Source organism: Lygodium microphyllum, chromosome 17 (genome assembly GCF_053477565.2).
Source record: "Lygodium microphyllum isolate KBCC chromosome 17, Lygodium_microphyllum_v1.1.10, whole genome shotgun sequence".
NCBI classification, from domain to species: Eukaryota; Viridiplantae; Streptophyta; class Polypodiopsida; order Schizaeales; family Lygodiaceae; genus Lygodium; species Lygodium microphyllum.
Window position 1 is genome coordinate 56,795,007 of NC_141151.1, and position 26,256 is coordinate 56,821,262.

Sequence of the window (26,256 nt, forward strand, 5' to 3'; positions counted from 1 at the left end):
ACCGGTGACATTCCCAGCAACAATAAAGCACAAGGGTACAAAATGATACACCTCTGAGTGTCTAGTGAGCCTAAAATCAAAATGTGCATCAAAGACAATATGAGCTAAGACTAGATAACTTACTGTAGGTCTAAAGTATGGGTCTAAATTGAATGTAGGTGAATCTAAATATGAAATGAAAGTGAGAGGAAGGGCGCTTGTGGAATATTTCTAAACATAGAGTTTTCCTCTAATCCATATTGATACTGAACTAGGTCTCAGGGGTGACTTACAGTCACTCCCTACATAACTGAAGGAGCCATAATCAAACTCACCCCCAAATGGATTGTACAAACCTACCACTAGCTTGATTGTGAAGAGTTGAGCTTTCAACTCTATCTTGGGTGGATAGTCTTTCCTCAACTGAGAGGTAATTAGTCTTGTCAACGAAGTGCTCCAAACTAAGATCCACCTTGTGAAGGAATATGAGACAAAGAAGAGATGGGCCTCTGTTAATGATCCCTTGAAGAAAGGTTAGTAGATGGGTGTTGTCCTCCAAGTCAAGACCGTAATGCCTCAACAAAGCCTCCATTGAAGAAGTGGATTGAGAAAGCATCAAAGGATCCAAAGATGGAGTATTCTGAGCCATCGTGAATTAGGATACAATGTAATCGAGAAAAAAACCAAGCAATCCACGATAGCCTCAAGCAAATCTTTAGAAAAGCATCGGCTCTAATACCATGTGGAGATGATGTACTAGGGTTTACAAAAGAAAACACTAAGTGTACAATTGCAACTGAAACACAAATAACTCAAACACAAACACAAAATTGCAAAACACAAACAGAGAATAAGGAGAACTCTGAAGTGAATGAATAAATGTTGTAAATGAAAGAAAGAGTATACAAGATGTTCAAGGGTAGAGCTCTACAACAGTCGATGGCTCTCATGGGAGCGAGCTAAGAGGTGTCTCAGTGTGTCAACCACCGGAGATGGATTTGGAGTGCTCTAACCACTAGTTAGAGCAAAGTTTGATGAAGGATAGTGCTGAAAACACAAAAACGACCTATTACGGATGATGATAGTGAGAGCAAGCTGGGCAAAACACAGCCTACAAGGGTCATCAAGCCGAAGGGAAATAGCTGAAGATGACCGTGCCAACAGGCTGAATGAGGTGCTACTTGATGGATGGAGGCTACGAAGAACTAGGGTAGCCTACAGAAGAAGGGATGAACTAAGTGGTGATGTGGATTCTCCCAAAGTTTGGTTTTTTGCTTATGGAACATTGAAACTTCAATAATCTTTGAGGTTCGGGGCTGTTTTAATGAGCTAATGAAGATCTAATGTGTAATGCATGTTTTTTAGCTTAACCATCAGTCACTCAAGGCTGCCACTTACTATATGAGGTAGAGATGAATGATATGATCATCATCAAGGCATGCTCGTATGTTGTGGTAGGTCTGGATGCTTTGCCTAGCCGCCAAGTATTGGAGCCTACGGTGTCACAGTCAGAGGTTTGGAAATCATTGGGAGCCTCACAAGGTGGCAAATGATGTTCATTTTTCCACTGCTGGGATCAACTACAGGGTGACTTTCAACACCAATAGGAGCTTCAGAAGCAGTTCATTGACACTTGGGGTGGCCATGGCTTGTTTTTCACCTTGCATGCGGGCTGCCCCATCTCCCGCCCCCCCCCCCCCTCCCCCCCCAACAAAATGCTTGAGAGGCTTGTATATATGAGTGATTTCTGATTTGTAGGTAGCTCCAATTAGACTGTTGAGCACATGTTCTTCTTTGTAAAATTCTTGTGAGTAATATAATTAGCCACACTTTTTTTTGAAAAAAACAAAAGATTGCCAAAGCAAACTTGAATCTTTAGGCAAAGACTAATTTAGCCCTTTGCATTATATTTTCTTGTACAACAATTATTGATAAAGACAACGAAATACTTTTATCACAATAGAAGTATCATTTCACATTGTTATCCACATTTGGCATGTCTGATTACAACCCTTTATACTCCTGCATACCCCAACAGCAACTTGTGTCAATGATGAATCCAAGTTGGTGGATGCTAATACGTATCAGCAGCTTGTTGCCTCTTTGCTCTACTTAGTCATCAATAACCATCTTGATTATCACTTCTGTTAGTCTGATTAGTCAATTATATTCTGCACATCAACATTCTGATTGGTAGGCTGGTGCAAGAGCATTGCAGTATTTGAAAGATAACTGGTATTCATACCAGCGGGCCTTGTTATTAGGAATTTACAGCCTCAGATTGGGCAGTTGATGTCATGGAGATCATCAAGAAGGTTTAAGTTTCATTATTGGTTCATATGATGCTACATTAGATTCTTTATTTGAGAACTTTTTGGGATTTGGACTGTCTTCAGAAGAAACCTACCATGCTTCACACTAACACTTAAGAGTGCCATGCTTTCACACAAAACCCATTCTTCCATTTGAAGAACAAGCACATGGGCATCCACGATCATCTACTTCAAGAGCAGATCGAGCAGGTGGTGATCACCACACCCTAATCAGACAATGTGGCCCATGTCTTGATCAAAGCTTTACCTCAGAACATCTTGAATTGGCACACACACACACACACACTGGGAGGGGACCTTGGGCCCTCTTCTGGCCCCTCATTTATTGTACATTAGCATGCACTCCTTTCGGCTCCAGTTGGGGCCTCCTCTCAATTTTACCCCAAACTATCATTGAGAAGGGGTTGTATCCAGCTCCATTTTGGTCACACCCAGATTATGTCCAGGGCACTCAGTTCTTCTTAGCAAAGTAACCCAGCTGGAAGAGTGTCCCATCAGTCGTGAATTTTTGTCTCATGGTTATAATGTCTATTTCACATCAGCATAGTAAACTGGCATTTTACCTCGAGTGAACTATGAGTTTCTTGGCCCTATTATTGTGAGTTGAAAATGAGCGAATGAGAGAGTGTGTGTGCTTGTTGTTTCACTTTTTCTCCATTGTGTACTAACTAAGCCTTAAACTGATACCAAACCCATTTTTAGATTTGCAATTGCTTTAACAAGAACACATTTTCCTTTATTTTATAAAAACTGAATGGAGACAACCGGTTGACTCTCCTGATGGCTACATAATTACCCTAGACTAAAACAAAATAGCTCAACATCATAGTGCCAGGTATTTGAATCTTGTACCCTCGAGAAAACTGCACAACTGAATGTCCAGATAAATACTGCTGAGGCTCAACAGCACTTTGCATCGCATGCAGATCCTGCATAGAGCATATAATCAGGCAGCATCCCCAAACCTAAAACCTGAGCATACAAGAAACCTTGGCTGGACTTCAACCCCTTCTGTAGCCAGTTAAAACTGATGGAACTTACCACAAATCACACTAAATGAATAGAAAAGCATGCAAAAAGAGAGCTATTTGTACATACATTGCATTTGATATCATGGTAACCATCCACATATCCAGGCCTTAATTGAACATGCAATGAAAAGCAAGTAAAGCAAGTTAGCAGATGCTGAAAATGGTCAAAACAATTGTATTTGAGTTTTCTACAAAAACAGGTGGCTTATATCAGTAACATAGTTCATGTTATTATGACACTAAAATATAACTCTGAACTTATCAAACTTGTACATGCTATCATGAATAATCAGATACAAAACTATAAGAGGGTGGGTTGTGGAGCATCTCATTCATAAAATAATTGAGCTAAAACAGTAAGGTTGCATCTGACAATAACAAGAAAGTATAAACAGCAAGCACAATCTTACGCTTTATATTTAATAATGACATCTTCGCAACCACATCTATGAGATTGTGTAGAATGATGCCCCACATAATACTGAGTTGAAGCCCATCCCCCAACATGGTTTGCCATCTAGAAGCTCTTCATGCCCTGCCACCAAGGTAAAAAGAAAGATTCTCATGTCTACTTAGAAAAATAATATTTCATATGAAATGGAGCCTTGCTATACTGAGAATGTAGGTTTTTTCTCTGCCATATTACAAACTAGTTGGCCCTATTATATCAAGTACATGCAGTTCTGGGCATATTTATTATGAATCATGACAACACAGCTCCTCTGCTCTTTCCCCAAACCCAACCTCTTCCTGCCCCACCACTTTGTTTTTGCAAAATAGAACATGCTAATTATATTACTCAGACAAAAATTAACAAAGCACAAGTGCTCACCAGTCTAGCTGGACCAAATGTGAACCAAAACATATTAATATAACGCCTCTCTGGGTGGTCCAGGGGAAATGGCAGAAAGAAGCCAGTGTTACACTGCTTGAGAGGTACCCTCCCATGCTGTGAAAAACATGCTATGGTAGCCCCAACTATGAAGTGACAGTTGTCAAAGCTTCTGTCAGTGTTGAGAGTCCCCCTAAAGCTACTCCCAGTGGGGCTCACAGGAACCGGATGATGGAAGACCAATCAAAGCAGCCAATAGCACCTGGTTTTCCACTACCACCCTCCTTACTAGTGACAATATCACAATCCAATATAATAGCTTTTGCCTTATGCTAAGTAGTAGGGGTGCCAACTACTGCTTTGGAAAATATCAATGCCTACATGGCAACCTAAGGATCCTTTGAAGTGGCTTTCAATGCAGCCTTAAGTGTCACATATTCAAAGTCCATAGGATTTGTGCAAATTAATAAGAGCTTCTAAAGCTCTACAAAAGATCTCCATTGCAGCAAGAAAGGACCTAAAATTCTCCTCATCACCATCCAAGTAAACAGTTGTCATCAGCAAACTCAACATCCAATAACTCCTCAAATGTTGCGATGGGAAGTCTGATGCCTCGAATGTCTATAGTTCTATCCATCAAGAAGGAGCTCATTGCCTCTGCAAAAAATGAAAAGAGAAGAGATGAAAGGGGGCATCCCTATCTCACTGATCTCTGAATGCTAAATCTATCACCTCTAGCCTTGCCAATAGTTACCTCGCTGTGAGCTAATCCCTCTGACCCACTGCTCTAGAAAACCCATGCCTGTATCTCTGAGGCTCCCACAACAGGCACCCAATATGTAAAACTCCATCTCGGCAAAAGCTTCCCACTGCACTAGAAAATCCTCTCATATGAGAGGTGATATTCCTATAGCATAACGAAATCCATTGATCCTCCAACTAATGCTCCATGGAGATCCTGCCTCACGAGGCTCCATCCTTGGCGGAATAGTCCACCAAAGCCTCAAATGTTACATGAGAGGATCCTCATGGAGACTGTCTCAATCTCTCAGACAAAAATGGCTCCATGGCCCATGCAACATGTCGGAGAGTCTTTGCCCATGCTGGAGTGATTGGAACAGCAGCAAATTAGCACCAAAATTCTTAGAAATAAGTTGACTTTGAATGTGTTAAGAGGCACAAGCAATGGTGGTGGTAAATAGTATTCAGAGATGCTAGCTTGATGTTGTTGCTTGAGTCTTCCAATCTTCACAAATCTTCCAATATCTCCCCTCCTTGCTGATTTGATTGGTGAATGTTGCTAAAAACTTTAGTAAATCAGTGAATCCAAGTGGCAGTAGGTCCAATGTGATGGAATTAGTGATTAAATGAAGTTGGAAAAGAGCTTGAGATAAAGAAGCTATGGTGATTTAGGGTTGCAGGAACAAGCCGACTAGTTTTTCAGTCACAGCAGTACGCCAAGTTCATCATTCGGTAAGATATTATATGAGGAGAAAGCTTAGATATGGAGCTGTAAAAGCCCTATCATCGCAGGACAAATGGTGGCCTCTACCCGCAACACGGACTGTACAACCAGTCACAAGTGCAAATTGAACAACGATGGAGGATTTTAGCAATGTTGACTCAAGAAGTGGCCAATGTCATACTGTGATGTGCCAAGGAGCAGTGCCGTGAAGTGAACAAGAGATCCACAGAAGAGGGCTTCAAGAGAGATGACCCATAGAAAGAGATACAAAGCTCGAAGTACTGCAAGTCCAATCTAGCTATGGCAGACAAAGGGTAAAGTGGAGATGGAGGTGAGAAATGAGCTCATTAGCTGGACTTGAGCTAGCAATGATGAAGAGGAGCTAAAAGAGCAGAGAAGAGAGCCAAGCCATGCTCACCATGGCTCTGATACCGTGTTGAGATGCATGGACCTAGAGCATGGCTATGGAGGATAAAATATGTAGACAAGACTCATGAAGACATAGACATTACAAATGACTTGTTACACAAGTGAATTAGGTTCCAAGATTGAAGCTTGGACTCATAAAAAAGATCTTGCGTATGTAGACAATGACAAAGACACTTGAGTGAAAGGAAAAAAATATTATGACATATATTTCAAATGATAGGCAAGTATAATGCTTTATGGCTTTAGGATAGGTAGTGCTTTCCACCATTGTGCTTATGGGATCAAGTAAGCCTGCATATCCTTAGCCCTACTCCATACAAAGGGGCTACATTGGGTGTATTGCCTAATTCTCAACAATTGCTTTTGCTAAAATCAACTATGTTTGCATTTGGACAGGGGATTATTAGAGACCTTGAAATCTTGCACAAGAGGATTGGTCATGTGAATCTTCAAAGGCTACAAACTATGCAAAGAAAGCAGTTGGTTATAGGCTTGCCAAAGTTTGTACATCAAGTTAGGTCATGTCTATGTGATGCATATCAGTTTGGCACGCAATATCAATTTCCATTTGTGAAACATGCATGGAATAGATGTAGCCACTATGCAATTGATACACTGTGATATAATGGGACCAGCCCATAATACATCTCTTGGAGGGTCCAAGTATTATGTGGCATTTATAGATGATTTCAGCAGGTATACATAGATGTATATCCTGAAGCATAAAGATGAGGTGTTAGTTGTTTTTAAGGACTTTAAGAGGTAGGTTGAAAAGGAATTTGATTGCTCTATCTCATATCTGAGATCTAACAATGGCGATGAATATGTATCTAATGAGTTTCGTAGATACTTAGTGAAGAATGGCATTCGCAGGCAGTTCATACTCCATAGCAGAATAGAGTAGCTGAAGGAAAGAACATTGTTCTTATGGAGATTGCTCATGCAATGCTTAATGAGGAGAACATGCCATTGCACTACTTGGTTGAAGATGTTATGACAGCAATGTATGTGCTAAATCAAACTTTGACTCTGCAGGCATTCATGACATGACACCATACATTGTGTTACACTCATTGTGGCTAGCTCCCGCCATCGCACCACAACGCTGCCCCCACCTCCGTCTAATTCGACGCCTGCGCCAGTCCTTCCCCCCCGCCTTGCGCCCTCTCCACAGTCTTCCCCCCTCCCACTCAACAACCCCCCCCCCCTCCCGCTCGACAGTCTTCCCCCTTGCCTTGTGGCCGCCCGCCCCCCCTGCGGCAACCTACCTTGCCTCCCACCCCCTTGCCCACCTCCAATCGTGCCCGCCTTGCACCCCCGCCTGCCCACCACCTGCACTCCGCCAACCCTGGCCGCCCACTACCCCCCCGGCCTCTTCTGCCTTGAGGCCTAGCCAAGCAGTTTTACCACCGTTTGGAAAATAGTAATTTCCTCCCCGCCCCCTCTCCTCGCCATCGACTCCCCCCACCTCCAGTTGCTTCCTCCCCCCTGCAAGCAACTCCCCCCCCCCCCCCCCGGTAGCACAGCAAGGTGATTGGTAGATTCCCAGCAGGGACGCTCAATGGAAACCCTCGGTTAGACGCTAGTGCATTCTACGAGTGCCCCCCAGTCAAACACCTCGCGCATCATCCTCTCTGAGGAGCAGCTCTTAGCTGTCTGCACCACAGAGTTGGAGCTGAAAGAAACAACGATATTTAGTCAGGTCATTGGACACTCCCCATCGAGGGCCCAACTGTAGGAATGGCTTCACTCCACGCTACGCATTGGCACGGCACAGATCGTGGAGGCTGTCCTCAAGGGCCTAGGGATTTTCATGGTTCAACTCACCTCTGTGGACACAGCTCGTGAGTTAGTGGAGAGCTCACCCTATGTCTCCATGAAGGGGGTCATCTACATGGTTCCTTGGTATAGCGGCTTCACAGTGGAGACATTTGCACTCCACAACAGTTTTCTCAGACACCCAGTCACCCTACTTTTCCCCAGACTAGCAGTAGAGGACTGCTAGATAGTGGAGGACTTTGGAGGGCTCTTTGGCACAGTTCTTCCTGCCTCCTTCACAGATGCAGTGACAGCTGCAGGAGTCCCAAAGGTACGAGTGGCTGTGAAAGACACGAAGAGTATACCAAAGTTCCTAGAGATTGAGGTAGGAGGTCACTCCTTTAGACAGCAGGTCGTTGTGACTAGGCAACTAGGGCAGTGCCTGCACTGCCACAACTTTGGGCATCATGCAAAAGATTGTACACAATTGGAAGCCAAGGCGGCTCCGCCGATAGGCCCACAAGTGGACGCTGACGGTTTCACACGGGTCCAGAAACAACAGAGAGGGAGACGGCAAGGGGGCCGTAGCCAGCTCCTTAGACCCAGCCTCGGCAGCAGGGAGCAAGAGGGCGAGTGATGTCTCCTCGGCAGAGCACTCCGGAGCCCCCCTTGCCTGCCCCACCCGGCAGGACCGCAATCCCCCACATCCATCACCTGCACCATAGACTACCTCACCTGAGATCCCACAGCCCCCATACCCACCCATCCCCATCTCCTATGCCCAGACTACCTCACCTAAGATCCCACAGCCCCCATACCCACCCACCCCCATCTCCTATGCCCCCCCTGACCCTGGCCCACAACCCCCCCTTCCAGGACCACCAATCCCCCCCCCATACCCGCCATGTACCTCCAACCATCCCACCATCCCCCGACCTAAAAGGGAAGTTGAACCCATGAGGAAGAAGCTTGGCGGTGAGAGCTATGGCAGATGGAGAGCAAGAGCCAAGAGAGAGAGAGACTCAAAAGTAGGAACTTTTCCACAATGTGTGGCCGCGCCTTCCTTTATTCTAACTATCACTAAAAGAATAAAGAATAAGTGATTATGACGAGCGCCCACCACCTGCAGTGTGCAGTGGCGGATATTGTTAGTGTAGTAATACATGGGCGGCCAGGCAGAGGCGCCTTTATCCCCAACAGCCTCCCACTTAAAGGCAAAACTGCCCTAGTGAGAGAGAAAAAAGAAAAGACAGTACAACATGTACACATGTACAACAGCATGAGGAAAAAGACGTTATCTCATCCAATGCCCATCAATTTCCTGAGGAAGGCAAAGCGCTCGATAGTGAGGCTCTTCGTGAGTAAGTTTGCAAGATTCTGCTCAGCCGAAATCTTGACAATGTCAACAAACCTGTCCTCGACGACCTCGCGAATGAAGTGATACCTCACCTCAATATGTTTCGTCTTTGCATGGAAGACCAGATTCTTAGCCAACTAAATGACACTCATAGAATCCAAATGCAAGGTAGGCATAGCATCTGTCATACCAAGGTTTGCAATCAAACAGCCTAATCAAATAGCCTCCTTGCAAGCATCTATGGCTGCAATACACTCGGCCTTTGTAGTAGAAAGGGTCGTACACTTCTACGCCCTAGACATCTAAGAGATAGCCCCTCCAGCATAAGTGAACACATAGCCAGAAGTGGACTTCTTACTATCTGCATGTCCTGCATAATCAGAGTCAGTGTACCCCATGACTCATGTATCATGGCTGCCATGACAAAGACACATATCTACTTTGCCCTTCAGGTACCTCATGATACCCTTCATGGCATCCCAATGTTTCTTGCCAGGTGTAGCCATATAACGTGCCACAATTGTTGAGCTAAAATATGCATTACTCGCTAATTAGCCTCTTAAACAACCCCAAAACACACTAAAAATGCTATTTTAGAGTAAAACCCTAAAACGGGGAGCGCTTTGAGAGAGTTCAATGGAAACCCTAAAACGGGAAGCGATTCGAGAAAGTTTAGTGGAAACCCTAATTTTTTAGGCACCCTTCCACATCTATAAATAGACAAGCTACCCCCATTCAGCAATCATCCTTGTTTTGCAGGTTAAACCAGCCCACACACCCTCTGTTGCTATTGGCGCCCAGTTTCCAACCTGCAGCCCGCCTCCATCTGTTGTCTAGCTATCCTCGACTGCAGCCCCATCATCTTCAGCCTGTCCATTGTTGTAGGCGACAACTCTCAACTGTTGGCGACTACTCCAAACTGTTCCAAACTGCTGTTCAGCCTGTTGTCCATCATCTCCAAGGTCAGCCAGCCTGCGTTTTCAGCATTGCAGGCCCTGACACTCTCAGACATTGTTTCAGTCTGCTGTTTACAGCAGACTGTGCATAGTTTCCAGTCCCCCGATCAATGGTACACTGCTGCGTTTACCAGTTTCCAGCCTCCAGACTGTTGTGTTTTGGTGACCTGCTTGCTGCCATTCACTATTCAGCACTCCTACAATCCGACTGGTGGTCACAGACTTAGGATCCGTCTTCGGTGGATGTCACACTCCGACATTGCTCTGCCCTTGAGCACACTGTACACTCTTGCATTCATTTACAGCATACATTCACTTCAGAGTTGTATTCTCTCTCTCCCTTCTTCTGTTTGTGTTTGAGTTTTTGTGTATGAATTTTGAGTTTTGCGTTTAGGGTTTGAGTTTTTCCCTCTGTGTCTGTGTCTGTGTCTGTGTCTGTGTCTGTGTTTCTGTCGTGGTCATACACTCTGTGTATCCTCAATGCAAACCCTAGCACTCTTCATAACAACAACCCCAACTGCAAAAGCAATATGTGGACGGGTGGCTATCATAGCATATCTAAGACTGCCCACAGCTGATGCATAGGAAATCTTGGCCATCTCAGCCCTTTGCTCATCTGTCTGCGGACAATCGTCCTGTGAAACCTTCACATGAGAAGGTAATGGACAGCCAATAGGCTTAACATCCTGCATGTGAAAGCGCTCAAGGACTTTATGAATGTACTCCCTCTGTGACAAATAGAGTAGTCCCTGAGATCGATCGTGCGTAATGCGCATACCAAGTATATGAGAGGCCTGTCCTAGATCTTTCATCTCAAAGCTCTTCTTGAGATGAGCCTTAAGAGCATCTAGCTCCTCATGAGCTGTTCCTACTAAAAGCATGTCATCCACATAGAGTACCAAAATCAGTAAGGAAACGTCACGGGCTTTCTTTGTGTATAAGCACGGATCCATAGCACTACGGCTGTAGCCCTGTGACTGCATAAATGCATCAAACTTATGGTACCAGTCCCTAGGTGCCTGCTTCAAGCCATATAGACTCTTCTTTAGCTTTCACACTAGGTATTCCCTGCCAGGGTCTGCAAAGCCCTTAGGCTGCTCCATGAAAATCTCATCATGCAAGTCCCCATGTAAAAAAGCCGTCTTGACATCCATCTGGTACAAGTCCAAGTCAAGCTGTGTAACCAAGGCCAAGACTAAGCGTAGGATGGTCATCTTGACTACAGGAGAAAAGACTTCATCAAAGTCAACACCATGCTCCTGCTTAAAACCCTCAAAATCAACACCATGCTCCTGCTTAAAACCCTTACCAATCAATCGAGCCTTATATGCCGGCTTGGGGTATCCAGGGGTACTTTTCAGCTTGTACGCCCACTTGTATGGCAAAGCCTTCTTACCCTGAGGCAAGGAAACCAAATCTCAAGTCTGATTCTTATGCAATGAGTCAAGCTCTGACTGCATAGCCCTCTCCCAAGAGTGGCAATCACCCCTGTGCATAGCCTCATCATAAGTGAGAGGCTCTCCAGCATCTGTAACCAATACATAATCCATAGAGGGCGCAAAAGTTAGGAGATCGTCTATCTCTAGTAAAACGCCTCAATCGAGGCTCTACTGCCTAACCGACATCCTGTCTAATATCAACATGTCTAACATCTGGGCCATGAACATCAGGTGATGATGTACGCTGTCTAGCTGGCTGTGGAGCGCGCTGAACGGGAGCAGGTGGCTTCTCCTGAAAGATAACTCTCCGTACCTCAACCACTTTCTCAGGCTGTATATGCATTTTGTCCTCATGAAATATGACATCATGGTTGCGGATCACTTTCCGCGCCTGCGGATCCCATAGACGGTAACCCATCTCTCCTACGTCTCCATAGCCAATGAAAATGCATTTGACACTTTTAGGATCCAGCTTATTGCGTTTGTCCTTGGGCACATAGCAGAATGCCTCACATCCAAAGACACGCAAATGATCATAAGAGTAGGGCTTGCCTGCCCATACCTCCTCTGCAACCTAAAAGTCAATGCCATTGCTAAGCGACCTGTTAATGAGATGCACTGCAGTAGTAATTACATCAGCCCAAAAGTGTTGCGGTAAGCTAGCCTGGCTAAGAATACTACGAACCCTTTCCTGAATGGTCCTATTCATGTGTTCAGCCATACCATTCTGGGGAGGGATGTAAGGGGCGGTCAACTGACGCTTAATGTCCCACTAATCACAAAACTGCTCAAAAGCACGTAATACATACTCACCCCCATTATCTGACCTTAGGCATTCAAGCCTTTTTCTAGACTGGTTCTCTCCCAATGCAAGCCAACGTTGAAACGTGTCTAAGACATCGGATTTCCTCTTGATGGAATAAGCCCAAACCTTACGTGAGTAATCATCTATAAAAGTAACAAAGTAATTTTGCCCCACCGAGTGACTAGCAGGGCATGGGCCCACATACATCTGAGTGCACAAGAGCCAAGGGCTTACCCATGCGTTTCTTACCAGACTTTTTATGCATATTTCTAGTTTGCCTACCATACAAACAATGATCATAAGAATCAAAATGTGAAGAGTCAAAAGGCGGAAGATACTGCAAAGCATGGAGCATTTTCATTCCTTTAAGAGACATATGCCCCAAACGAGCATGCCAAAGGGATACATGGGAAATAGAACCCACAGACAAAACATGATCCAATGTAGCTCCAGATACAAGTAAGGGATAGAGGCTGCTAGACTTGGCACCTCTAGCAAGCACAAGCCTGCCACAAGTAATCTTCCATGCAGAGTCTCCAAAAGACACAAAATACCCTGCATCATCAAGCTGTTCAGCTGACATAAGACTGCGAGTCAACGCAGATACATGATATACATCATGCAAAACAAAAGAACTACCAGAAGAAAACTATAGCCTAATATCTCCAATGCCCAATGTCAAGAAACCTGTAATCACCAAGACGCACAAAACCAAACATGGTACAATAGGTATGAAACCAATCTCAACAGGGTGTCACATGAAAGAACACATCCGAATCCAAGAGCCAGCACTGCGCATACATAGAATGTATCTCAAAAGCTTGTAAGGCATTGCATGAAGAAGCTGCAAGTATGTAATCATCATCTGAATCAGTGGCCTGCAAGACATTAACCTCTTCTATCTTTACACTGGACTTTAAAGATACAATACTGCGCTTAGAAGACTTTTCCTGTACTTTTTCTTTTTCCCTTTTCCTTGCGCTTATTATCGCGCATTTTATGGCACTGCGGCCTAATATGTCCTGCTTTCCCACAATAATTACAGGTAATATCAAACTTCCATCCACGAGACTTACTGCGACCACGTGATTTGAATCTAGACTTCTAAGAATCCCTGCCCTTATGATCATTATCATGCCTGTCATATCTGCCACCTCTAACGGTCAATGCATGTGAAGAGCGAGAAGCATCATTGTTTCTCCTGTTGATTTCCTCAGTCAATAAAGCACTCTCAACATCTTTGATTTTCAGCCCATTAAGCTTATTCGTGCATATGGCAGTACGGAAGACATCCCATGATTCAAGCAAGGTGCCAAGCAGAAACAATGGGTGCAAGTTGTCTTTGAACTCAATACCCTGTGACAACAGACTCTTCATGATAGCATAAAACTGACTGAAATCAAATGATAGGGAGGTCTCCTCCATGCGAAGGTTCATTAACTGCTTCAGCCAATACATCTGTGACACAGTACTCTGTTGCACATAGAGCTCCTGAATCTTCTCCCATAAATCCCATACACTCTAATTTTCATCTTCAACAACATTATGATGGATCTCTTCTGAGAGTGACAAAATAATGGTAGACTTGCATAGCTCATCAACTTCCATCCAAACATCATCATCCATATCCTTAGGTTTAACACCCTTGAAACGTAAGAGTTTAATCTGCAACTTCTGCACCAAAACCTGTCATATTTGGGACTTCCGATACCCATAGTTGGTACCATCCAACTTAGCAATGTTAAAGAGAGTTGTATCTTTCAGATGACCAACCATACTGTCCCAAATCAGAGTAAAAATGTAAAATTGCAGGTTACTATAATTAGCAGAAAATGCATTAAAACCACTACTAAAACTGGCTGAAGATTGGATTTCACCAAGAAAAGCACCTGTCCACCAAATATGACCAAGATAACATCAAATAGTAAGCATTACCCTCATAGAAGTGCTCAAAATCTGCAGATTTCAGCTTGCTGTAATAAATGACAGTAGTATGTAAAATTGTCCCAAAATGAAGCAATCACTGATACATATGTTACTGCAACTGCCAAGTAGCAAGATACATCCAACAATGAGTGTCTAGGGACAAGAAGGTACCAAGAACTGTCAAACCAATCACCTGTCAGGCAAGAGACATCTCATAGGTCTAGAAGTCATGTATGTAATGGGTCTTGGAGTAAGAGAAGAGACCAAGCACAAGCACAACAATTGATAGAGCAAGAAGCTCAATGCATAACCATCCAAGATGCATGCAAAACTGACAAACCTGTGACAAAGATAGGTGCCTGCCCCAATAGGCGTATCAAATCAGCCCACTACAGTCTAACTGCAGACATAAAGCTCTCAAGAGAGCAAATGCATGTAACTATCCCACAAGCTCAAGCTCAAGTGTAAATAAGACTCTGTGTACATGTGAATATAGCAAGAGGCTCCCACTGGAAGTAAAGTCAGATGCAAAGAGAGCAAGCAACGCTCTAATACATCGAATACATAGCATCAAACATGCCAAATCCCAGTAGGGTACATCCGAAGCATAAATCTCAAGCTATCTCAGACCCGTAAAGCATAAGCCTAAAAGCATTCAAAGAGCATGTAACTGACAACCAAATGCAATGCCCAATAGATCCAAAATGCTCAAATACATCTGAAGATGAAGCTCCAAGTAACTGTCAAGCATGGGCAAACCAAGTGGCATCCATATCTGACCAAAGCATAAATGCAAGAAGCCTAAATGTCAAGTAGTGACCATAGGCATAAACTGGTCCAAAGCATACCAACTGAAGCCAAATGCTAGTGATGATGACCAAGGCGGAGCCTATTTCAAGCTCAAAAGCATTCCGGAACCAAGAAGGAGCATTTAACAACCTCCAAATACATCGGTATGATCATTCAAAACTCCAATAAGCACCCCGTATCCATGAACCAATGCATATACCAAGTAAATGAGCTTCAGCCCATTGTATTACAGCAAGCAATTTACTATTAAATGAAGCTCAAACAGTGCTCAAATCTGCTCCAGATCAGTCCCAAAGCATAGACATAGCATCCGGACATCACCGGGCATTAATAGGCATCAAATGGGCAATGCCAAGAAGTATCAAACAGTAAATGTCAAGAGTTGCCCTGTTTTGACAGTCCTGGGACTGTGCATACAGCAAAGGGTTGAAGGGGGAAGCACTCGAATCGATCACCGGGAACCAAGCACTAATGCCGGGGAGTCCGCGAAGGTTACCAAGAGTGCTGGGAAGCCGAGGAAGAGCAGGGAAATGCCAGGAGCAGTCAGCCCAGCCCCCTAAAAATACACCGAAATTTGCGTTGCCTGTTCTTGGGGGCTGGTGGGTCTTCAACAAGTCTCAGGGACACTTGGCAATGTCGAGGGGGCTCCAATGTAGCCCGAAAGAAGCCAATGAAGGTCCAAAAGCTCGGGGAGGAGGTGGGAGATCAAAACATACCTGCGAATGAAGATGCCATGGCTGCCATTGAAGCTCAGATTGAAGTTCTTCAAATCTGGGCTGAAGAGAATGCCGGGTAAGCTCCAATGCCTTTGCTCTGATACCAGTTGAAAGGGAAGTGAAACCCAAGAGGAAAAAACTTGGCAATGAGAGCTATGGCAGATGAAGAGCAAGAGCCAAGAGAGAGAGACTCAAAAGTGGAAACTCCAACAACCACAATGTGTGGCCGGGCCTTCCTTTATTCAAACTATCACTAAAAGAATAAAGAATAAGTAACTGTGACGGACGCCCACCACCTGCAGTGTGCAGTGGTGGGTACTGTCAGTGTAGTAATACACGGGCGGCTAAGCAGAGGTGCCTTTACTCCCAACACGACCCTCTTCCCCCCCCCCCCACCACCTCCCCTGCCGAGAACCCCCCCTGATCCGCACCCGGTTGAGGTGATTCCCCCCAGACCCACCCCCCTCCTCCCACAGGAGGTGATGAGCCACACGTGCCTACATTCTCCTTGTGCCAGCAGTGCTCCCCCTCCCACACAGCCACCAACTTATATGCCCCTGCCGCCCATCACACTTTCCCGAGACGGGCACAGCTCTTGCCAGAGAAGTTCTTCCACAGTGACCCATGGTCCTACCTGAGAGTTGCGGAGCGCGGAGAGTTCCCACTACCTCTCGAGGTGAGGATTTTCATGGTTTGTAAGTCAAGGAGGGGCAAGGTCCATCTACTAACACCACCGGATGGACCTAACTACGCTTTTTTCCTTCAATCATCTCACTCAGAGGATTGGACAATGACACAGATAGAGGAGGAGCTAAAGAGTCAGGTGGCAAACCACACCTCCCAGTGGATGGAAGAGGAAGAACTAGCACTGTTTGCACAGCAATGGCCTGGTCGTATAATGGACATTAACTGGTAAGCTCATGCCGAGGTCCCACGCTTGAGCATTATCTTTCGAGCCCCTCCACAGTGGAGAGCTCCGCAAAATGTAATCGAGGTGGCCCCTAGCACAAGCGGCCCGTTTCTACCAATGTACAATCACGACTCTCAGCATGGCTGATAGATGTATTGATAGTACCACCTGGAGCATCTATCACCCCTATGGTCTACCGATCGAGGGCCACCATGGAGCACTAGAGTTCGCCGTCCAAACCAGTGGCATAGCGTACTTGTATGCCTCAGAGTCTCTCCTTCTCATCAGCAGCCTCCATACCGAACAGATGCATGTTCGTTGAGCTTACACCTTGCATCCTGGAATGTGAATAGTCTCCACTACATTGGGGCACGTGGTTCCATGAAGTTGATTGTTCGGCAAGAGCTACAACATGCCCTTGCCGGATGGATCGACATCTTATTTCTATAGGAGCACAAGCTCACTCCCACCCAGGCCCAAGGGAATGGGAAGGTACTCCCAGGCAGCTCGCACACACACTTACTGGGAGCACGCCATAGGTGCCCATGGCAGCAGTGAAGACGTATGCACCTCTATTGACCCGAGTCTCACTGCTTGTGTACGAGACCATAAAACGATAGTGGCAGGGAGGGTTCTATGGATCAGATTGGATATTGGGGAATCATGCCTTGGAGTCCTCAATGTCTATGCCTCTACAGAGGTTAGGGCATGCAGCAGGTTCTGGGTGGAGATCGCAGATAGACTCCCAGAGGAAGACTCCTGGATCGTTGGAGGAGACTCCAACAACCTGGAGGCTTTGGAGGACCAACAGGGCAAAGGCAAAAATTACCAGGGCATGGCGACGAAGGAGCATGAGGCATGGGAGGTCTTTCTACTAGCAATTAGAGCCCGCAATGCCTGAAGAGACCCTGCCTTCAACAGGAGGGAGACATCGCTAGACTTCTCTTGGGGATACATGCGGCTAGGTGGAGTCCTGCTGGAGCGGTTGGAAAAGTTTTATGTGGGAGAGTGGAGAGGCTCTCGTGGAGGCCAAATTGAGTAGTTGGCAGGCACCACGTTGTCCGATCATTGCCCGGTTCTCCTGACACTTGATCCCCCAACATATGCTCCAGACACATGTTCCTTGACTCGATCTATAAGAGGAAGGAGATGATGAGACAAATAGAGCAAATTTGGACCACGGAGTGGGGCAAGAGGGACTGGATCGCAAAGGAGGCTGCAGAGGTCCTAGCCAAGTTCAACAGAAGTTGCCAAGCGGCAGTCATACAAGCCAGGCAGCAGTGCTGGGAGGACAAGAGAGCACTCCAGCGGGACCTTGCAGCCACGTAGAGACTATTATAGGAGGCATCAGGGGATCCCACCTCCACGCACAAGAGGTGCGCGCACAAGCAGCCATTGCTAGCCTAGAGGACAAGCGTTCAGAGTTCTCTTTCTGCACCTCAGCAACCTTTTGGGCATGGAAGGGGGACACGATGTGTAGGGAGTTCTTCCAGGTACACCAGCCTCGCACCGCAAGAGAGCAGATACACAGCCTTAGGCCTTAGTATGGGAGGACTCGTTCTAGCCCAAATGAGGTGATGGAGATTGCCACCGATTACTACAGGTGCCTTTTCCAGTAGGAGACAGCCTCAGCTAGAGGACAGTGATGTAGACAGCAGGTCTGGGATCACATCCCGTCCCTCGTCAGAGGAGATGGTACGCTCCCTCCTAGCCCCCTTCACAAAGAAGACTAGAGGAGGCTTTTCATACACAAGATGGGCAGAAATGCCCGTGGCCTCTCTAAGGCCTTCTTCATTACCTACTAGGAAGTGGTAAAGGACCCCCTATTGATGGCCTTCCAGAAAATTTTCACTTCAGGACATTTCGGCAGGCCTTATCAATCTTCTCCCCAAAGGGGAAGATCGGTTGGAGCTTTCCCAGTGAAGACCGATCACCTTATTGTTAGTGGCCTATAAGGCATTGGCAAAGATGATTGGTAGATGACTACATCATCCATGACACACAGACAAGCTTTGTCCAGGATAGGAGCATCTTAGACAATGTATTTACCTTCTTTGAGGCAACAGAGTGGGCTCAGCACAGTGGGCAGAGACTGGTCGTCCTACTCTTAAGAGGGCACCATGGTGAGGTTGGGTTTCCCCCAGGTTTGGATCCACGGGGTCTCTGCACTTTACAGATCGGCCACAAGCAGAGTCCTCATAGGTGGAAGGCAAGGGGAGGAGTTTTGGCTAGAGAGATCGGTCGCACAAGGCTGCCCCCTGGCCCCATGCTTGTTCCTACTCTTTGCAGAGACAATGTCTCACTTCCTCAGGTCACTGTGAGCGGATTACGCGGCCTCCAACTTCCAGTGAGAGAGGAGACTAAGTTGTTAGACTCAGAGTATGCAGATGACACAGCACTCTACATAGAGGACGATGAGTTGATGCTGGAGAGAATGAGGCTGGCTCTTAAGGTGTTCTATTCTACAACGGGAGCAAAAATCAGCTTGCGAAAGTCGGTTGGTTTCCTCATAGACTCGAACTCTAGCACATAGTGAGGGGTCCACCTAGGATTTAGATGGGTGAGCAAAGGGCAGACCATCCGGTACCTAGGGTTCCAAGTGGGACTCAACATCACTCCTGCCCAGCAGTTTCTTCCTGTCCTTGATTCTATTTGGAGGAAGTTGACCTACTGGAGCACGGCTCGCCTCTCACTAGCAGGCCGAGCCTTGGTGGTCAACGAGGTCCTCCTAGCGACGGCCTGGTATATCACTTCGTGTTGGTGCTTCTCCTCATCCTGCATAGTACAGCTTCGCCGCCTAGTGCGGAATTTCCTTTAGTCAAGGTCAAATGGCTCCATGATTCTAGGGCCAAGGTGGTGTGGACGACCATCATACGACATCTATCAGAGGGAGGGCTTGGGATCATAGACCCAGAGTATCAGAGTATGGCCCTCTTGGGCAAGCTAGTTGTTTATGGCCTCACTCCAGGCAGGCAGACCTGGAAAGTCTTATTGCAGGAGGGTCTTCAAGATAGTAGACCGAGACTTGGCAGGGAGTGAAAGCCGTCCCTAAGATGGATCTTCACGTTAGCCTAGATCACCCCCTGGATCACCTTTTCTACCTAGCTTACTCCGCGTGTGGCAGGGCCTCCGTAAGGCCCTAATCCAGAGCCCCCCAGGCTGCCACCATCAACCGGTGATCTATAACCCCTAGGTCAAAGGTCGGGAAGGGGCACAGATTAGCAAGTGCCCCCACATCCAATGGGCTGGTTGGGAGGCCGGCCCGGCTCGTACCATCAAGACATGGCAAGAGGTGTACAAGATGGCAAACGAGGAGATGTTGTAGCGTGTATCAAGCTGCCAGAGAGGAGTGGAGTTGAGGAGAAGGGAGATAGATGCTGCGATACCTTTAGAGTGGCTTGCTCCCCCAATACGAAAGCCAATAGATCCTGAGGGGGGTATGGGCCGCTAGCTTTTCACCAACAAGCATCCCCCTATAGGTGGCACGTAGAATGGGTAGCACCCTGTAGGGGACTTTCTTCACCATTCAAGAGGGGGCGTCTGGCCCTTGATAGAGGGCAGCAGGATGAGAGAATAGCTGCCCTTTCTTCGTGGAGGAGGATTCAGATAGTGGGCCTTCAAGGGAAGACATGGCGACTAGACCTCTATGTTTTTTGGAGAAAGCTCAAGGAGTGGTGCCTCTGGATCTGGGAGAGCAGACCACTTGATGAGCTAGCTAGAGTGGGATCGAGGAGAGTGGCTATGGCCGACCACTGCGATCACCAAGAAGGCACCAAGTAGGGAGCTTTATCTAAGGTTCAACTAGAGATATTTTGAAGCGGTTGTTAGCCAATTGTCATTTCAAAAGCTTACACAATATTTTGTATGGAAATTGAGGACATGAACACATGTTATTGTGTCTACAACATAATTCATACATATCTCAAGCATGCCTTCGATTCTATGCATGTTGATGGGTTGTGTGGCTCTTAGGAAATCTTTAAGTGCTGAGAATCAAGGCAAATGTGTTAAGAACATGAGCATGTATATAGTCACATGACAAAGTTATAGCAATCATGGTTGCGTGCAAAGAAACAGGACTTTGTGTATCACGAGGAATTGTTCTTTATCACATCCTGTAATAATTGTGGTTTTGTGATGAGACTTGCACAATGTCCATGTGAAATATATAAAACTATAAAAGTTTGTAGTTTTGTAGGTTTTTGAAGAGATAGACATTGGCCATAACAAAAGGGGAATAATAATTAGATCATAAGATTTTATCAACCATGAAGGTACCTCTAGCTAAGTTCATGTTAATGCTCAAAGAACACATAAAAAGTTTTTCAACCACAATTTCATGTGAAGGTAGAGTACACTGCCAGGATTGGCAGACATGTACTAATGCAGAAAGATATGGATTGGGCACCGTTACGTAGTAAGCACTGAACAGAGCACAGCATCACAGAGCCTTTCCAACGGACTTTCTGGTGCCGCCTATGGGATAGCTGGAGACCGAGGAGGATATCGTATTTTTTATGGTTGGTAACACACGGAGGCTTGGCGGTGGGAAGTTGGCTTGCCCATATGCAGAGGGAGTTTGTAAGTGTTGTACACAACAGCCTTTGGAAACCCCAAAGCACTGCCTTTGGTCATGTGAGGAGGCGCAGCTCGTGTGGAGAGGAGTATGCCACATCCTTCGCCGTATAGCACCCAGCATTAGATGTATCTCATGGGAAGCTTTCTGTTGGCAGACAGTCAGCCAGGGCCATCACCTTCTATATGAGGCTGGGATGCAAGACACGATATTCATTATCAAGGCACGCCGTCCGCAGTGGTCGGTTTGGAGGCTCTACCCATCCGCCAAGTACTAGAGCCCACAACAGACCGCTCTGAGGTATGGGAGATCATAGGGAGTCTTACTGGATGGCATATCTAGAAGACGCGGTGTCATGAGGCTTTTGGCGAAGAGAGACTTTCAGTACATGCGACCTTAGTAGAGCTCTGTACCTCCACCATCCACTCCCTCCGCGGCCGCTGGGATCAGGTGCAGGGCGAGTCCAGGGCTCATCAAGAGCTCCGTTGTCATTTCATACGCACTTGGGACGGCCAGGACCTGTTTTTTGTGATGCAGGTAGGCAGCCCTAGATGGCGATATACCCCCCCCCTCCATGGCTTCTTGCCCCTATCCCCCCCCAGACTGCCTTAAGAGGCTTGTATACATGATGTATTTTTGACTTTGCATCAACTCTAGCTAGTTTGTTGAGCATGAGCACTCTATTGTAATCAGTTTTTTGAGTAATATAATCAACCACATTTTACTTGCAAAAAAATTTGACATGACACCCTACTAGAAGTTGTATGGGCATAAGTCAATCATCAGTCACTTGAAAGTTTTTTTACTGCATTGCCTATGTACATATTCTAAATAAGAAGAGGAGAAAGTTGGATCCTAAGGCACAAAAGTGTGTGTTCATTGGTGCTCAGTAGCGCAAGGTCTACAAATACTTGAAAATGCTTGAAACGGTCATTAGCAAAGATATGATCTTTGATAAAATGGCTTCATGGTATACATCATCTATCAGTGTTCCTCTACTAATATGCCTTCTAATCATGTATCTACTGTTACTCCATAGCAGAGTACTACTATGTCTGGGCCTACGGGTAATGTATCTCCTTGGACTGGTAGGTGATATGGTTATGCATCACCATCCACTGATAGCACTATATTAGTGAGGGGAAAAAATGATGTAGAAAGCAAAGGCAAAGAAAAAAATTTTGATGATGCTCGTGGAATTTTGACATCTAGATATGATTTGGCTAATAGCCTGGAGTAGATATATACCACCTCATGAAATAGGGGAATCTAGCAATGCAGAACAATTGAGATATTCACAAAGAGTGAGATACCCAATTGATAGACTTACATACAGTGGGTATTCTGTGAAGCATTATGCATACATGACTAGGTCATGGAACACAAAGAGCATGCTACATTTAGTGAAGTTGTCTTGGATAAGAATTTATGTAAAGCAATGGGACAAGACAATGAATGTGTTGGTTGAAAATCATACTCGGAAATTGGTTGCATTGCCTGATGGCAAGAAGTCTATTGGTTGTAAATGGGTGTATAAAGTTAAGTGCAAGTCTGATGGCAGCATTGAAAGGCAGAAGGCTAGGTTAGTAGCGAAAGGGTATGTATAACAATATGGCTTGGACTATGAAGAGACTTTCAACCCTATTGCCAAGATGGTAACTATCAAAACTGTGATTGCTTTGGTTGTAGTAAGGGGCTGGAAATTACAGCAAATGGATGTGAATAATGCATTCCTGAATGGTGACTTGGAAGAAGAAATGCTTATGGATCAGCCTAAAGGGTATGTACACCCTCAGTATCCGAATTCTGTCTGCAAGCTGAAAAAAGCTCTTTGTGGGCAGAAACAAGCTCCTAGAGCTTGGCATGCACACATTAGCCGTTACTTGCAGAGTCTTGGATTTGGAGTTGGCAAGGCTGATCATAGTCTCTTTACCAAAAAGACAAATGTAGGTCTTGTGGTGCTAGTCATCTATGTAGATGACCTCATTATTATAGGTGATAATGACATTGGAATACAGGATGTAAAGTCAATACTGAAAACTAAGTTTGATATGAAATATTTAGATGAGCTAAAATTCTTTTTTAGGCATTGAAGTGGTAAATTCAGCCAATGGACTTTGGCTAATACAAAAGTAGTGTGCATTGGAAATGCTAAAGAAGTATGGCATGACAAATTGTAAACCATTGGATACTCCATTGGATCAAAATACCAAGTTGGAAATGGATACCGGAGCTGAAATTGCAATTGTTACCATGTATAAGCAGATTGTGGGAAGCCTCATCTACTTGACCATCACTAGGCATGATCTTAGCTACCAACAATTGCACTCTCTAGTTCTGAGGCAGAGACAAGACATACATGAATGCTAGCATAAGGATACTTGAATAGGTGATCAAGAACTGTGAGCAGCAAACCAATAGTCAAAGGTATGGGTTGTGGATTGTGAGGGAGATTTGCATCTTGGATGCCAATGATGAGGTGAATTTGTATTTTGGACATGGTATATGTGAAACATGTTCCGCCATAGCAGTACATGGTTCCTTGCCATGTTGCATGCTAAGACAAAACGTTTTCAATTGAAATGTTTCATAGTTACCCTGGTTTTAGATGGCGACAGTAGTCTAGGCATCACAATCTATGTTTTCAAAGAAAGGTTGCACCTTTCTTATGGGACGTTGTATGGAAAGTTGGTATGTCAACATGAGCACCAAGGTGTAGTTGGTAACAATATCATCAAGGGGGGCTAGGGCAGTTGTAGACTGCAGCAATGATTGCAGACACATGACAAGGGTAAAGCAGGCTAGCATGGAGAGGGCCAATACGGATAGCCAAGTCATGTTATTGAAGATCAATGATGGGAGAAAAAGATCATATGTAGACCTCCTGAGTAAGCTTTGTTACGAAAGGTTATGCCTTTCCACAATGAAAATTGACAGCATATTTGCCGCCGCGCGGGTGGGGGGGGCGGGGGGGGCCTGCATTTCCTTTTTCCGTGCATTCTCTTTTTTTTTTGTGGGGGAGGTGGGGCTGCCACGTGGCACCTGCCCCCCACCTCTCCTTAACTAATAGTATAGATTAGTAAATTAAAGAACCATTATATGGAAAAGAAAAACATCCTCGAAGGATTTCTCGAAAGTACAAACCTGAAGCTTCACTGAGAGCCACCCCAATGCAATGGCGTTTGCTTCGTCCTGCTTCGACAAAGCCTGTCTGCTCCGTCCTCAAAGGCAACGTCTCCTGGACCGCTTCGAGTGAGAGCCGCTCCACCGGCAATGGCGTTTGCTTCTTCCTGCCTCAACCAAGCCTTTCTGCTGTGTCCTCAAAGGTTGCCCCTCCTGGACCGCCTGGCGTGCAGCTACTCCGACGCCAAGCCTTTGCACAGCAAATGGCAGTGCAGCACCTGCGTCCTCCCACGCAGGCTTGCCTTGTCACATTCCATCGTCCGAAGTACGCTGGCAGATAATAATAGTGATAGTGATGGTGATGATGATGAAGATGACGATGAAATTAGCCGCATCCCTCCCCCTCAATACATCTATCCTACACTGATCCTAACACAGGGGAGCCTGCTCCGGCGTATCACAGGACATCCAATGCACGGGAGTATGGGTTCCTCTAAAATCAATGTGGAAAGAAAAGAAGGGGAACCCATCCATAGATCTATTGTGAGCCTAAAAAAACTAGTTTTGCATGGTTAGCATTGTTTTCATGTATTTTATAAATGGAATTGAAAGGCCTTTCTTAGGTGTTGTTGAATTAAGTTCTTAATAAATTTTAACTAGATGCTCTACACTTCATCGGTGTTCTTTTGATGCTTTGCACTCGATTTGAAAGCATCTTTCATGTGGCAAGATAGTTCTTGGAAGGTTGATATAAAGAACATAATCAAAACTTCAAAAGCTTTAGTAACTTAAACTAATACAATGTTGAATGCACCAAAATGCAATATATGAGAATGTGGCACTCATTGATATATAGGGAGTGGAAGACCAACATTAACAGGATCAACCTGTATGACCATTTCTCAAATATTCTAAAATACAAATATATTTAATGGTGATTTCTATTTACATTGAGGCTATCATGGCATGCATATTATCCTCACACACTAAGCCTACAACATTACAAAAATTTCACCACCCATAAACTAGATTGAGACCTTATTATTATTATTCTCTCTCTCATAATAATCAATAACATTTATGCACAATTATACACATACAATACATTAATTAAAATATAATTACATATCCTATATAAATAATTAGTTAATTTATTGATAATTATTTAATTATACCTAATCAATTACATTATTGTATCATTATACATATTAATTACTATACACATTATCAAGTGCATTAAAGTAATATGTGTCACAATTATCAAATAATACATGAATAATAATTAAACATAATAATGATTAAATCAAATAATATTGTAATATTTAAAATTATTATGCTGCATCCACCTCCTTTATGGCAACCTTCACTTGCACCACCACCTCCTCAACCACCACCATCACCTCCTCCTCAATGCCACCATCACCACCACCACTCCCAGCTATTTGTCTCTTTCTCTCCCTCTAACCCCCTCATTTACTAGTTCTCTCTCTCTCTCTCTCTCTCTCTCTCTCTCTCTCTCTCTCTCTCTCTCTCTCTCCTAACATTTCTTTCTCTCTCATTGTAGAGAGGGGAGATTTAAAATTTCCTCCTATTAGAATGGGGGTTGACAACAACCCCTTTTTAGAAAAAAAAAAATTGAACCCTCTCTTTTAAGGGGGAGAGAGAGAGAGGATAAAAATATTAATATGCTAATTTCATATTAATATTAAGATGCTACTCTTATATGATATTTAAAAAATATCAATATTAATATTTTATATTGCCACTCATATTACAATTTTATATTATTATTAACCTCCCCCCCTCTCTCT

General features: G+C 44.9%; 1 protein-coding gene across 12 annotated transcripts in view; it reads right to left on the minus strand.

Moving 5' to 3' along the window:
- The window catches only part of LOC148021915 (uncharacterized), a 198,220-nt gene extending 173,242 nt beyond the window's left edge, over positions 1 to 24,978 (minus strand). For 4 of the 12 annotated variants that reach the window (XM_087697435.1, XM_087697434.1, XM_087697433.1 and 1 more), the window contains exons 1-4: positions 24,467 to 24,978; positions 3,754 to 3,878; positions 3,411 to 3,450; positions 3,165 to 3,241 (exon numbers count right to left, since the gene is read on the minus strand). In XM_087697435.1, the coding sequence (XP_087553561.1) occupies positions 3,165 to 3,241; positions 3,411 to 3,450; positions 3,754 to 3,860 (224 nt within the window). In that variant the 5' untranslated portion in view covers positions 3,861 to 3,878; positions 24,467 to 24,978. Of the gene's footprint in view, positions 1 to 3,164; positions 3,242 to 3,353; positions 3,370 to 3,410; positions 3,451 to 3,753; positions 3,882 to 24,466 lie in introns of those variants that run through there. The other 8 variants (XM_087697436.1, XM_087697437.1, XM_087697439.1 and 5 more) reach the window with 8 other exon arrangements.
- Positions 24,979 to 26,256: the final 1,278 nt, after the last annotated feature.